The 15,431-nt window shown below is 37.5% G+C and overlaps 1 protein-coding gene and 1 long non-coding RNA gene across 10 annotated transcripts in view; one reads left to right on the top strand and one right to left on the bottom strand.

Moving 5' to 3' along the window:
• Positions 1–232: 232 nt before the first annotated feature.
• On the bottom strand, positions 233–8,827 carry LOC112123185. Its single transcript, XR_003369685.1, has 4 exons — positions 8,764–8,827; positions 7,713–7,918; positions 2,570–2,690; positions 233–310 (listed from the first exon to the last, which is right to left on the bottom strand). It is a non-coding gene; the product is annotated as an uncharacterized LOC112123185 (long non-coding RNA).
• A 311-nt stretch (positions 8,828–9,138) lies between these two features.
• The window catches only part of SATB1 (SATB homeobox 1), an 88,716-nt gene continuing 82,423 nt past the window's right edge, over positions 9,139–15,431 (top strand). For 2 of the 9 annotated variants that reach the window (XM_024197364.3, XM_024197365.3), the window contains exons 1-2: positions 9,149–10,449; positions 13,225–13,460. In XM_024197364.3, coding sequence (XP_024053132.1) covers positions 13,250–13,460 — 211 coding nt within the window. In that variant the 5' untranslated portion in view covers positions 9,149–10,449; positions 13,225–13,249. Of the gene's footprint in view, positions 10,450–13,224; positions 13,461–15,431 lie in introns of those variants that run through there. The other 7 variants (XM_024197367.3, XM_024197368.3, XM_024197369.3 and 4 more) reach the window with 5 other exon arrangements.

The following is a 15,431-nucleotide window of genomic DNA, read 5'->3' on the forward strand; positions in this document are numbered from 1 at the left end:
TATATGAAGATGATCTGTATTTCAGAAACAAATATTCTATATTCTACACTGTGTGATGTACTGGGCGACACAGAAGTCGTATTCCTCCCAAATATCCTAATAAATAGCTATGTAAAACAGGGGTAACTTGGTACTGAAGTTATTTCTCTGTGACTGCAGTAGTTTACACCAATCTTAAATTGTTTGAAAGGTTATGTCCAAATGAAAAAGCATCTTTCCTTACCTGGTTCTACCCAGATTTGAAACTGCACTTCCCTCAGGTATGGCACAGGGAAATTCCACATCTATATACCTACAAAATTATAATGAACTGGAAGATAACACAAAAAGTACCCTCTGTATTTTTCTTGAGTAACATATTTCACAATTTCTCATGAAGGTGCTATCTTTGTAAGTGGGGAAAATCATAAAGGAAGATTTAGAAAAACTGAACAGAAAACAAATGCTGTATATCACTGTGTACTACAGAAGGAATTGAACACTGACACTCTGAAAAGAAAGAATTAATAAAATGAATATTAATTTTATAACAATGATGGTGAAAGTTCATGCGCACACAGCAGTTTACCCCACATATTTCTCCAAAGAACTGTAAAGATATCAACTAAAATATAAACTCATTTTCCCCAAAATATTATATTACTGTATTGTGTTGTACAACACTTAGGGGGATATGTTTTATTCATTTCTTTTCTTGTGCCGAGGCCTTAAGTACATATAAACTGTCCCATCAACTACCTGACTTCTAACCAAGGATCCTAAAAATTACCCATTTTTTGGTGGGATCCCATTTCTAATTACTCACGCAGATGAATTTCTGTTCAGATCAGGTATTCATTACCTGAATTAATTACTCAACAAAGGCTATGCTATAACTGTTACCAGGAACTAGGTAGCACTATATTGGTGAGGTAAAACATTAAAAGTGTTCTAATACCTTGTTTCTTTGATTATTGACCTAGTACACCTCTACCCCGATATAACACGGCCCAATATAACACTAATTCGGATATAACACAGTAAAGTAGTGCTCCGGGGGGGTGGGGCTGCGCACTCCTGCGGATCAAAGCAAGTTCAATATAACGCAGTTTCGCCTATAACGCAGTAAGATTTTTGACTCCCGAGGACAGCGTTATATGGGGGTAGAGGTGTATTCTGATTCCATTATTATAGTTATTCTTTCTGGTTTTTAGTTATCTAAGTCAAATATTCCAGTGTGTTCTGGAAGTTTACAGGGACAGAAAGTAACATTTTGAGGTTGTTTGCTTTAGTGTTAAGTTGCTTGATTGCTTTTGTATTATGTTCCTGTGTGCTTCTACAAATGACACGTATTATAGTGGCACTGGATATGCCAGAATATTCTTTATTTTAGCACCTCCGTATTGCTAGGTATGGTGTGTGGTCATAGTTTTACAAAGCTCCATTGGCTAACAATTTCATTTTCTATATTTTAAAAAAAAAAAAAATTCTTCAAATTTTGTTTTTGTGGGATCTTCTGTGCTCTGGATTGGAGCAAACTCCAAAATTCAAAGCAAATTCAGCACAGACAACCAAGTTTCACTTTGTTTGCATCAAAACCACATATTTTGCATGGTTTTTAGATCCAGCCCAATATTGACCCCTGTCCACATTTGGGTCAAAATTAGGTGCACCGTTTCACTTAAGTTTTTTGAACCTTAGAAAAAGTGTGGCAGAACCTGGGCAGAGTTTTGAGTTAATGAAACTTGAAACCAGGACCTGCATGTGGTTTTGGGTTTCATAATGAAAGTTTGACAGTTCAAGTCATCAATCAGTTCTAACCATTTTCTTAGACCTAAACTCTTCCCTGTTTCCAGCCCACAAGAATTATCAGATTTTTGAGGAAGTGAATTATTAGTACTATAAGAGCTGAAAAAAGAATGATTGTTTTGTCCTGTTGATGAAACAGGCTACTGCATAACAAATTTCTGCTGTCGGAACTCATCAGAGCAAGTATCAAAAGTCTTGCTAATAGTACTTGAATGGTCCTTGTGTAGTGATAACTGCAGTGGCAGGGGCTGTTTTGCATTGTAATATGCAGCTTTGCTTGGACTGTGTGAAAATCTTATTCTTACTCAAAAGTGTTGGATTAAACTTCTGTGTTGCTTGGAAGCCTCTTTCTTTATTAGCTCAATGTTACTTAAGATCAAGAAGGAAATTCAGTAGTTTGTCTGAAAAAACACTGGACTGTGTTGCAAAATAGTTTAGAAATATCAATTTAACTCTGACTTTAGTAAATAAAAAGATCTGAGAATTTTTTTGTTTGGTGTTAGTCGCTTACATCTGTGATATTAAGCTCTTCTATAATATTCAGTACAATGTTTTCAGCATCCCAACAAGCTCCAAAAATGAATACAGGTGCCGCTTGAACATGTCCCTAAAATAACACTACTTATTAGCCAAGTCCTTTGACATAACTGTTTGCAATTCCAACCCTCCACCCCCATCCCTTGCCTACTAATTATCTAGTGTCTGGGAAAATCAGAGTTTTAACAGAGAGCACCCTTCAACATTAAGTATCTTTCCCACGGATGTATTTTGAAAATGCTACCTTAAACCAGAGCCTTTCAAACTGTGACCTGAGGGCTACTGGTGACCTGTGGAACACTTGCTTGCGAGGTAGAAGATCTGGCAGATCATATGATGCTGGCTTTCCTCTTTGCTTCCAGCTTCTAAATTGCATTAAAAGAATATATTAAATAATGTCTTATTACAAATTTCCATGTAAGCAATTACTGTAGTTGCCACAGGGAAGTTATAAGTGTGAATTGGTGGGAAGGTGGTCTGTACAATCATGAATGAGAGAAGAGATAATCTATGGGGCTGTCTTTTAAAATGTGGTACACCCTTTGCAAACTCAATGCCATAAAAACATTCTTATATATATTAATGTTTGTGAAAGTAGCTATACTGACTTAGGGAATGAACTCTATTTGTCTACACCACGGGTATAGATTAGGCAGCAGCAAGGTAAGCTTTCCCACACTGCTCCAACAAAGAGCCTCATCTCCTCCTAGTGGCACCACTTTTAAGGTGTTTAGTTTCCATGCCCATTCAGTCCAAGATTTCTCTGCTTGAGATTGCCAACAAGACTGTCAATTAGTACTAATTGTTGTGATGGTTTTTGTGATGTGGACACCTGTCCATTAACATTGCAACCAACTTGGATTTGCATTGGCAACCTAAAGGTGAAAGACTCTATATTATCATTATAAATCTCTTTAGCCATTCAATCCCCACGCTTATTATCATCAAAATGTAATACTTTTGTTGTACTTATACCATAATTTTCTCCTAGTAATTTGCCTCAATGCGATTTGTGGCAGCTAGAGGCAAACCTAAATGACCAGCCAGGTCACATCAACTAAAGTATATGTTTTCCCCAATCATACAATTATCACAATCAAAACAGAAAAATACCTATATAATGCATATATGGAAAGGGATGTGGTGGTATGACTAAAAGTAGCCTGTTTTAGCCATACACTGTATTTGCATAATCTTATCCATTTTATCAAAAGAACATTTCTTGATTGAAATATATTGCAGAAAACATTTGCAGGAATAAACACCAGCCTCCTTAGATATGTAGTCAATAGTAAGATGTCTGCCTGTATGTGATTTTCTACACTGTAAGCTAACTGAGCTATCCAAATGTAAAATACAGCACTGTGGGACATCGTGTAGATACCTGATATTTTCTAGGGGATTCTGAGTCAATAAACTAATGAGTGCATCATATGTAGGTTTTTCACCTCCGACAGATATGGTAAGGATAATTTACTTCAATTAATAAGCAATTAACTACAGTTTGATACAGACTAAAGTAAGTTAAATATTCATTTTATGTAACTTTCAGACCATCATATATGAAAGAACACAGATAAAAATGAGACTGGACAGCAGCATTTTGTGATATGCTTCTCAGTGAAACGAAACCCATAGCACTCTTACTTTTTGACAGACACACTGCCCAGACTGGGACAGATTTTGATCAAAATGCAAGCTTAGTATGCACTTTTCACTTCATTGAGAGAGATGTCACTAAATGCTGCAACTCTAACTCCAAAATGTTGCAATATGTATTGCCCTAGGGTGACCAGATGTCCCGATTTTTATAGGGACAGTCCTGATATTTGGGGCTTTTTCTTATATAGGCTCCTATTACTCCCCCACCCCATTCCAATTTTTCACACTTGCTATCTGGTCACCCTATATTGGCCATACATATTATATGTAATTTCTGCTTGTGGCAGTCAGGTTAGGTAAACTGTTTGGACTGTAGTTTCAGACAATGATTGTTCATTTCTAATACGCAATTCAGGGTTACATCCAGTGGAGAAGTAACTAGAAAGTCAATACTGCATTAAACTGACAGACTTGGGCACATGTTAAATAAAGGTATAAATATGCACGGTTGTAGGTATGAGTTAAACACCATAGACTTGACTGTTGCCCAGCTCTGCACTGGGGCACAAGGGGCAGTGTGAAGGGAAGTGCAAGGACCTTCCCACCCCATGCTCCCTTTACCTCTTAGCAACATTAAGTACAAGCTCCTGCAAGAGGGGAGCCACTGCTCCCTTCTAGTGCCCATGGATGCTAGCTTCCTGAAAGCCAGGACTTAGTATTCTCTCTTACCACACTGAGCAGCAGAACTGGCCAGGCATGGAAGAGTGCACACTTCACCTCTTGAAACAGAGGAGTTGCCATTCTGATGTAACACTCTGGGAACCAGCCAGAATTTCCCTACAGGTGCCTGCTGCAGTGCAACCTCTCTGCACCACCTCCAGCACAGGCCATTACTTGAGTCACACTAGTAGCCTCATAGTTGTCAGAAATGCAAATGTGGAAAATCCAACCACAGCCAGATCTGGACAAAAATCTGATGAAACTAAAAGTGCAGTCTCTCGTGCCAGTTTTGTGATGCTTCCAGGTCATGTCCTGTTTGCTTTATACACAAATCATCCTACCAACTTCATGATTTTTGACCCACAATGTCCAGAGATATACCAACTTACTTTGAACAAGAGAAGATCAGAATAGAGTCCTTAGAAAGCACTGTGGTAACACTCCACCCTAAAGGCATTCATTCTGTAACCCAGGTACTGACTGATCTATTGAGTCACCTCATCCCAGAGTTCAAAAACTGGATACAAACTTTCTTTGTGTCCATATACAGTTTTGGGAAGACACATTCCAATTCAAAATATTTATTTCTGATTACTATAATGAGGCAGCTTTAATATAAGTATTTGGCTTCACTTGACATACAACTAATTTGAAAAGTGCAGTTATCAGATATTTAAACTACTGACTGCATACATTCCAGGGTATTTATCTGTTTCTTTGTTTCTTTATTTATCTGTTTCTTCTGTTTCTTTATCTATGTATCTCTTTCCTTTTAATAAATAAAAATAACATCTTCCAGTGGGACACTATAATATTAAAAAGTTGATATACTTGAGCATGTATTGGCATAATGGTCAGTCTACAATTAAACATTTTTACAAAATGTTAGCATTTTTTGCCTTTCACTACAAAAATTTGATATCAGTATCATAAACCAGTGAAATAAAATTTCAACTGAGTTTGCTATTATTAAGAGAAGTTTAATTATTCATATATGCAAATATAGGAATAACTGTCTCAATTTTTGCTTTCCAGTCTAAGCAAAGTTTTACACTAGTCAATGTTCAGAGCCTGCAATGAGTGTGTTAACAGGGGTAGGTGATATACAGTAATCAAGTTTATTAGTGCGGTATGGAGTTTAAAGGGTTTATATACATATATTCAATTTCACAGCAGTTATTTTTCATAACCATTTATCTCAAGTCCAAGAGGCATATGCATGATCATATAATTAACAGAGTATTTGTCAGTGTTTGGTTAGTGTCCATAACAATATCGTTTAGGCCTCTGTGCTCAAATATTATCAGATTTTTATCTCCCCAATCTTTTAGTTTACTCTTGCTACTTTAAGATTAATCATTTTCTGTTTTTTTAACTTGTGTATTTTAAGTTCTTTTTCACATATGTATTGTAATACTGAGGCAAATGCATTTTAAAAACACAGATTTTGTCTTAATTTTTTTTTTTTAATCTTATCTGGTGATCAATTTACAAGGTGTTTATAGCCATAATCCTTGTTCCAAGGATTTTTAATAGCTATTTATTAAACTGCACCTTTCTTTCCCTAAGTTCTGCACTTTCCTTATTCTTGATCATATTGCAAGCAACAGATACATGTGCTGTCACTTGAAGTTACCTCATTTTTCAGCATCTTCCTCTTTTCTTTAGTGTACTCCAGTGGTCAGTCTTTTTTCATCTTTTAAACTTTAGTGCTACAAAGGCTATTCTGAAAAGGTGAGAACTGATCCAGTGTAGTCGTTCTCCACTATTTCCACAAAGTTTAGGTTCAATTATTTAAATCAGATTTTTCAAGTGATAGAATGTTTTGGGTAAAGATTCCATCTTTCAATGACTAAATAAAATTCAAACTATCTGGTGGGAAAAGATCAGTTTCTAAATAAACAACCTGCAAGATAGTTATCCCTTGATCATCTGTTATAGAAAGTGTCATCTACATTTTCTTTTTTCTTTGTAAAGAATGATTCTTATTTTCCTTTTTTTTCCAGTATGCACTTTCAGTAATAATTTTAATAACCTTATGAAACACGTGTACAACTGTGTTTCACAAGTATTCCACTTTCACATCTTTGAATATTATATAATATATTCATTTTCAAGCATTGCATTTCTTTGCTTCTGTGATTATAATCTATTTTGTGCATTGCTGAATATGATAAATATTTTATGTATTTCACCCTATTACCATTTTCTTTTCCTGTGTGCCCTGTATGTTGCTTGTGCTTATTTCAGTAGATGTCAGCTTGTGTTTCTTTGCCTACTTTTGATGCTCTGCTTTTGTTATAGTAATGTATATGTGGTGATACCTTTACTCTTCAAGGCATTTATTGATTTGTATTTTCTTTGTTCAGAAATTATATTGTTGTAGTTTGCATTTTGTATGTTATGATTAATATTAGCTCCCTGTTGCCTACATTTAAAAAATAACTCTTCTAAGTTTATTACAGTTTCTCTGCCTCTTTTAATACAATTTTTTTCCCGAGTTGTTACCCTGAAGTACTGTTTCTCCAATTGGGTACATATTTTCATGCATCAATTAAAACTTTCTTCTGCTTCTAATATAGCTTTTCTTTCATATACAGTATATCTACGCTTGTGCACTTTATCAATAAATGAGTTTAATTTTCCTGTTCTCTCATAGCTTGTGCAAACTTGTTGCTTTCAAGTCTATCTAGTTAGTATGGTATTTCCCCCAATGCATCATGGGAAAAAATATCTATTTATTTTTACATATACCCATTTATTTTGTGAATACTTTACCAGTTTCAGTAGTTTGTTATTCTTTGCATTTCACTGGGTGGGCTTTGGACCCTATTTTATAAACTGTAGATTGCTACAACTGTATCGCATTGCTTTTTGATCAGGGTTATACTATTTCCAGTATATTGTGATTTTATAATATCTGTGATATGGGGTTGTTTAATTATGTCTGTCTCTTATTTTGTTACACATATGTCCATCACCATCATCCTTGCTGTAAAACTTTACAGTAGATCATGCAAGTGACTATGGTTCCATGTACAACTTGAATAGGTATTTAGTCCCACCTCCTGCCTCTGTACTGTGGTCTTTTAAAGTGTGCCTTGTCCATCTCTTTCATCTGGCATAATATAAAAGAGAGAATCTTTCTTTCCATTTGCATTGTTAGGTCTCTTGGTTAGGTGAGTTCTGTTTCTTCTGTGGTATGCTTCCAACTGCAACTACTTCTTGGAGGAGCATATTTCTTGTTCACTTTTCCAGGGGTTGGGAAAACCTTGAGTAAAGTGAAGCAATATTACAAGTCAGAGACAGAGCATTCCCATTTACTCTCCTGGTAACTTGAGTGCACTCATAACTATATAGCCAATAACTTTCGTTATTATTTACAATTTGTTCCATGGCTCTTTTTAGGAACAAAAGCTCTTTCACTCGAGGTAGCAGGGAAATAGGATTTTTTTTTCTTCTGCCTCTAAGGGTTCACCCACTCTGGACTCCGTGTTGTCCATCCTGATTTGTAATCTGCCTGCTCCTTATGTGCACCGTGCACCTGCTTTCCAGGCTGCAGCTCTCCACGCTGCCGCTTTACCGCCCCTTGGTCTGCTCATCGCTCCAGCCCCTACACACTTTCCTTTGCGAAGCCTCTGCTCACGGGCGGGTGCCCCTGTGGCTGTCAGGCTTGGCAGCCGGAGCAGCGTCACCTGCAATACCCCGTCCCCTCTCCCTGTGGTTCCAGTGCGCAATCCCCTCGGGTCCCGTCCCTCGCCGTGTGTTGGCTACTTGGCACCAGGGCAGCAGAGGGGGAGGGGGTGTTGATTATTACGCACATCTTGGCAGGCTGCCTGGATATTGTTCAGCCCCCCCCGACCCCCATCTGGTTGGGCCCCCCGCGCCGCGTCCTTCCTGCTGCGTAACGAAGGGGGCTCGCAGGCAGGCGCGCCCGCTCCGCTCTGCCTGCGCTGCGCCGCGCGCGGCCCCCTCTTATTCTGGCTATTGTGTGTAATCAATGCAGAGCCGCCTCACCCTAATCAAGCTGATTACAAATTCCTGCGCGCCCTGTGCCGGAAATCGCACCCCTTCCACCCCCCCATCTTCCCCTCCCCAACCCTCTCCCCCACTCACCTCTTTGGGTCTCTGGTTTCCAACCCCCCTCCATCCCGCTTCTCGCTCCGGTTCCCATTTCCACCCCTGCTCGCTGCCCTCCTCCGCTCACCCCCTCCTCTCCTCCTCCTCTCCCGCCGCCGCCTCCTCCTCCTCTGCCACTTTCTCTCTCTCTCTCTCCCAGGACGCGTCGGATGATCCGGGGCCGCCGGGGAAGGGCTCCGGGCAGCAGCAGGGAGGCTGCGTCCCTCCTAGTCTCGGGCTGCAAAAAGCCGGCTGGCCTCGGTTGTTGTTGTATTAAAATGAGGAGGAGGAAGAAGAAGCCGCCGCCGCGGCGGCAGCAGCAGAAAGCGCTGGAGGAGAGGAGGCTCTGAGCAGGGGACGGCGGCGGCAGCAGCAGGAGGAGGAGGAGGAGTGATGAGTCAACTAATAATTTAATGGGGACAGAAACACAGAGAGGGTGGGGGGGAGAGCAAAGCGAAGCAGCTCCGTCCGGGGAGACAGACACACACACACACACAAACATATCCATGTAACATCCAGCCACAGCCACCAAACCGGCCTAAATAAATAGCCAGCCAGCCAGGGGGAAACAAGCATCAAAGCCAGGATTTTTTTTTTATTATTATTATTCTTTGCAACCTTTTGTTTTTCCAATTTTTCCTTTGCCATTTGCAGTAACTCTCCGTGGAGTTGTCTGGGGTTGTTGTTGTTGTTTTTTATCACTCTTTTTTGTTCATTTTTTTTTATTTTGAAATAATCATACACACCTCTTGGTGGACTCGGTGGGAGTGAAATCTCTCTACTTTGGTGGTGGTGGTGTCTTGTGTGTGCGTTTCCTTCCTCCTCCTCTCTCTCTCTCTCTCACACACACAACAGCCCCGGGTAAATGAGAAGAGACAGGTCCCCTCTCTCTATTTTGTTGTGTGTTTTCTTTTAACGGACCGGGAAGGCGAAATTAAAAGTGGCATTTTGGTGCCTTTTCCTGCTGTTTTCTCTACACTCACCCCCCCACCCCTACTACAGATTCATGCAGAAAGTTTGGGGGCTGTTAGTGGTTTTGGGGGAGAGGAGCAGATTGATTTTTGTGTGCGCGCTGTTCTTCTGTATGCTTGTTGGAGAATAATAGTGTAAGTGACAGCCTAGAAGTAGACTTTCTGCTTTTCACCCTGGATAGAAAAGCTTCCTCTCCCCCTTCCCGCCCCCCACTTGCTCTTGTCCGCATTGATGTTATTTTTGAAAGAATAGCTAGACTCAAGTCACCCCCTCCATTTAAATCTACTACTTTCATTTTTTTAAATTTATTTTTAGCATTACACTTATCTGTTCAATTTTGAGCTTCACTTCCTTCTTCCCTTTCCAAACCTTGAAAACTGCGTTCCTAAAAGATATTTAATATTTTTGCCCACTGCCGTTTTGCTCATGGCTACTGTGCTTCTCGCCATTTATTTTTGCCCCTCCCCTGCATAGAGGAAAATAACAACAACAAAAAAAAGGAAAATAATAGCATTTCAGGGGAAGTAGCCTTCAGGGCTGGTGGCTTTTTGGGGGGAGGCGGGTGTATAGTGGTTGTTTTTTTTTTTTTTTTTTTTTTTTTGTTAAGGACCTAGCCAACATCAGTCTTGAACTTCTTCCTCTTCAAGAGCTCTGGCTGCAAAGGAAACCTCCTTTGTTTTTGTTATTTATATGCTGTCAAGTTTTGAAGTGGTGAGTTTCGGGTCGGTTTTGCTAATTTCACTCAGAAAACTGCAGTGTTTCTGTTTCTAGATACTACTTTGCTTCTTTGTCTCTTTAAAAGGTCACAGTGAAAGCTTGGCCTGGATTGTGACAGCCATATGGAATGGATAAGAGCAGAGCCTGTTTTAAATGTGATTATGGGGTTTTATTGGGGAGAGAAAAAGGAGGGCAGATGAAAAGGGGAGGGGGCTAATTCATGAGGAGTTTTCCCCTTATTTCAGGAATAGGGACTATTACAATGAATTCATTCAGAAATTAGTTGATGTGTGTCCGTGTGTGTGATCTTTTTGAAACTGTATGTTGAAATTGTGACCTTATATAATGTCTAGGATGGAAACTTGTAGCTAGTGTAAAGGAGGTCTAAATATGAAACCTGAATAAACTCTCTGCCTGCCATCTGTAGAGATAATAGTAACTCCATAGTGCTGTCATTCTGGGCAGGCCATGCTGATTGTTGCTCATCACTATTCCAAACTGAGGTTTCAGTGAACTTTAGCCTTGGGCATGGAGTTGAAATGAGTAAATTAGGTGTTTTATGTGCATGTAATTTTGCTTTGTAATGTAAAGCTTTTTACAAGATGACTAAGTGGTTAAAGGATGCCTATGGGTGGGTATTCTAAGGCCAAATTAGAATGACCTATTTGGTGTTTTGGTAGCAGTCAATACACTAACTAAATTATGATCTGTCATTTTTATTCATTGTATATGATGTATTATTCTATTCATGATGACTGGATACTTTTTGTAGCAAGAAACTTGGAGTTGTAGTGTACTTTTTAGGTTGCCAGAAGTGACAGGGATTTTCTTGTGTAAAGCTTTTTTTTTTTTTTTTTTTTTTTTTTTTTTTTTTTTTTTTTTTTTTTTAAGTGAATCCTCTTATTCTCAAGAAAGACTAGTTTCAGAATAGCAGCTTTATAATAAAGCAGCATTGTAAGGAAACATTGGTAGATGTCAATGATTTGAGTCTGCAGTTTTTGGTTAGACTGCAGTTAATGTAATGATAGAGTAATCTTGATTTTAAAAAAAAAAGTGGTTAAAATAGGCACATTTATTGTTTAATGAGACTCATAACCAAAAACAGATGGGGCCATGATCAATGGTAAACCTTCGGTTCTCAGCATGTCACTCTACAGCTTAAGGATAAATAACCGTTATTTTCTAAACTTTACAGTTATTCAGTCAGCATTCTTAAGGTTGCTAGTAAACATCCAGATTAACACACATTCTTTTCTTGGCTATGTAGGACAAAGCAGCCTGTGTTCAAACAGGATAGAATTGTTTACAGAATTATCATTGGAATATATATATGGTGTCTCCCAAGAAATCCAGACCTAAATAGCTTTGCAATGAAAAATGTACAAAATGCGTTGAATTACTAGGCAACTGAAAGAAAGTAGCAATTATCAGATTCATGCAAGTCTTTCTAAATATGACTCCCCTAGTATTAGTGTTTGTACTCAGTAATGTAAATACTAGTTCATAAAATGAATGTCTAGTCACCTGTTCTTTGTGATTATATTATATACATAATGTAATTGACAGTGTGACTATACCTTTCTCAGTCAGAAAAAGGTAGAAGACCCCTAATATAACTAGGATAGTAATCCAGAATAAAATCACTACCAGATAAGTATCTATTTTCAGTAACTGATTGTTTTATAGTTGATAAAATAGGTTTCGGGGCGTGTGTGTGTATCTATATAACTAAAGTCACAAACTTACTCTGTGTTTTAGTCTAGGGATTTTAATGATCCAGTCATTTAGCTGGAATGTGTTTGTTTTAAAAAACAAGTTTTTAGAAAGGAAATACAACATGCTAAAATACCCATTTTCTTAATTTGATATTGTTGAAATTACTTCCATTTTTTGACTTCAGGTACCTGTATCAACACACAATTTTACACTAGCAGGGGTGTCTCTGTGTTGGAGGGTTTCTGAAGTTCCATAGGAATTGTAGTTTTTCAACATGAGACCCTTGTGATATTTGAGAGATGTTTCCACCTTCTTTCAGTTTATTTTGACTTTTAAAAGATTCCATATTTGACCTAACATTTAAAACTTGATTACATCTTAAAATATTCATCTACATATTTTAAGTTTTCAAAAGTTGATAATTTGTAATGTAAAACAGCTTGGAAGAATGCAAAAACAAACAAAACCCCACCTGATCAAAAATTACAAGGCAATTGAGGTTGTTCATATTTCTAGGAAAAAGATGCAAATGCACAATATTTCATGTTGCTAATAAATCTGTTGCATGGTTACCTAAAGTTTCAATCTTCTCTTCATTGTTGTACTTGCATTTATTTACTAGCAGAGAGAAAGCACTTTTATAGTGTTGGTTTTTCTTTTTTATTTATTTATTTAAATAAAAGCATTCATGATTTACAACAAACACTTGTGAGATTTGTAGCAATGGATAGATTGAAGCATATAATTTAGTAATCCCCTTCACCTATTTAATTCTCATTCTTAAGAATTCAAGATAGAATATGACTACCTAGGCTGCACATAGTTGTTTTAGTGTTCTGTAGATGGCATTAAATATTTTTTTTACCAAATCATTCAATCTTTGGAGAATGGGAACATTTTCTGCGGATAAATGTATTATCTTATTTTAAAATATTCATTTACTTCTTAATTGCGAGCTTACAATACATATGTATCTCTGTACATGTGTTAACTGTCTACATACACATACGCACACGTGTACAACATATATATATATTTTTTAAATCATGGCAGGTGATCTTTAGAGGCGGGACTGAGTATGGATCATTTGAACGAGGCAACTCAGGGGAAAGAACATTCAGAAATGTCTAACAATGTAAGCGATCCGAAGGGTCCACCAGCCAAAATTGCGCGCTTGGAACAGAATGGGAGCCCATTAGGAAGAGGAAGACTTGGAAGTACAGGAACTAAAATGCAAGGAGTGCCTTTAAAACACTCTGGACACCTGATGAAAACAAATATTAGAAAAGGTAACACTTTTAATCTGCATTGGAGAAATATTAATTATATTAATATATGCATTGCCATTTAGGTGGGGAAACATACTTTTCACAGACTTCATTTATATTTCAGTACTGAATCACCATTCTAAAAATATTTTATTCCCAGTTCTGATATAAATCACATTTGGGAAATAAGAGCTTCATGTTTGGGTGGAGCATCTTGCTTTCCAGGGTGGAGTCTTATTTTTGTTAAGGTAAAGACTGTCTTAAGTTTAGTTGTCCTCATTAGACCAGATTCTTCCACGGAAAGACAGTTAATGTAATAAACTCACTCTCTGGTGAGTTTGTTTTGGTAAGCAGCACTGAAATATATAAAAGATACACCAAATCCTAAAAACCTAATTCTTGCCTTTGCTCTTAGTGATAGTTCAAGCTTGGAAAAGTCAACAGTATTTCATTAACAGTTGCAAGTTGTTTAAAGAAGAGAGTTTAAATCTTTAGGTAACACACTGGAAAAGTCATTTATGATGTCAATCTTTACAGTTTATTTTCTTAAGTACAATTCATTATTGAACAATGAACATCTTGGGCATCATATTTTTCAGTGGTTGGTTTGCTGTAATTAGACATTCTCACAAGGAAAAGGCACATTTAGAATCATTGATTGGTGTGTGTGTGTGTGGCTTTTGTTTGTATTAAAATACTTCAGAATGCACCATAATATATTAATCTTGTATATCAAAATGTCTTTTTGACTGTATAATATAGACTTGCTAATTTAAATCAAAACATGCTGTATGTGTTTGGCATTTGTTTTAAAATGACTTCTACTTTTTCTCAGTATAATAGCTATATGTTTATAATTCAGATTTTTCTTGCATTTGCTAAGCAAAGTGTAAAATGCAGCCAAGACCATTAAACACATAAAGTTAGAAGGCAGTGGGATTTCATTGTGTCTGATGCATAACATTTATCATACAATCATTTATTTTTTCCTCGGTTTGGCGAAAACAAAGAATATATTGATCCTGAAATGAACAGACACAGCAGTCCGTATTGTTAGATCTTTATCTATTAAAAATGGAAAAACAGCACTTCAGCAAATTCTTTGGCCTCTGCTCATGATTACCCTATTTATTGATTGTTTGCCAAGAATGTATGCATCTTAAGAAAGCCAGGGTAAGAGCATTAAAAATATAATTTATTATGGCTTTTCAAACAGAGTGCATTAATATTGTACTGTGAAGCACTGGGGCTATATAAAAAGGACTTTCTGACGCCTGCAAACATATAAGTTCCATAAATTCCTAAATAGGAGATTTCAGCTGTCTCTGGTATTATGTGATATTTGCACAGCAAACTTTAATGCCAGGACAGTTTTAGACAAGGATTCTACAGACTTCACTGCTCCTTATGGCAGACGTGCTGTTTACACAGGCTCATAAACCTTCAGCAAAAGCTCTAACACTGCCTTCAGGTTTAAATCATGTTGTATTTTTAGCACCGAGCACTGACCAGTGCTCTCCCCTTTAATACTAGAAGGTTATGAAGTTGCTGAACTTGAATTTCTTGCCAAATACTAGCAAGAGTGATCAGCCAGCTAAGATTGTGCTCTTCTGCATAATGTTTTTCACATTAGCAGAAGGACACAAGTGACAGTTGCTAGAAGGTTTAGCAGCTTGATTTGTAGTCAGATGGTACCTGTGTCACTCTACCAGGATACACCTTTGATATCTACAACTTGCATCAAAATCTGGTCAAGAGGTCCTACTGTTTTGTTTCAAGTAGTACCTTTTTAGGAGTGCTGTAACTTATGGGACATTTGTACATAAAATGAAATATCTGTGTGTGTTGTAATAGTCTAATTTTTGTAGCCTACTGGAGGCAGGGGAAGAGGAGAAATTAAGAAACGGAATGCAGTATTTCACTCCCTGCCTTTGTAATTTTTGAAACAGAGTTATATATTTCACATGAAAATAAAGCTTGATGTAGATTTTT

This window comes from Terrapene carolina, unplaced genomic scaffold (genome assembly GCF_002925995.2).
Source record: "Terrapene carolina triunguis isolate 2854851 unplaced genomic scaffold, T_m_triunguis-2.0 Scaffold84, whole genome shotgun sequence".
Lineage (NCBI taxonomy): Eukaryota > Metazoa > Chordata > Testudines > Emydidae > Terrapene > Terrapene triunguis.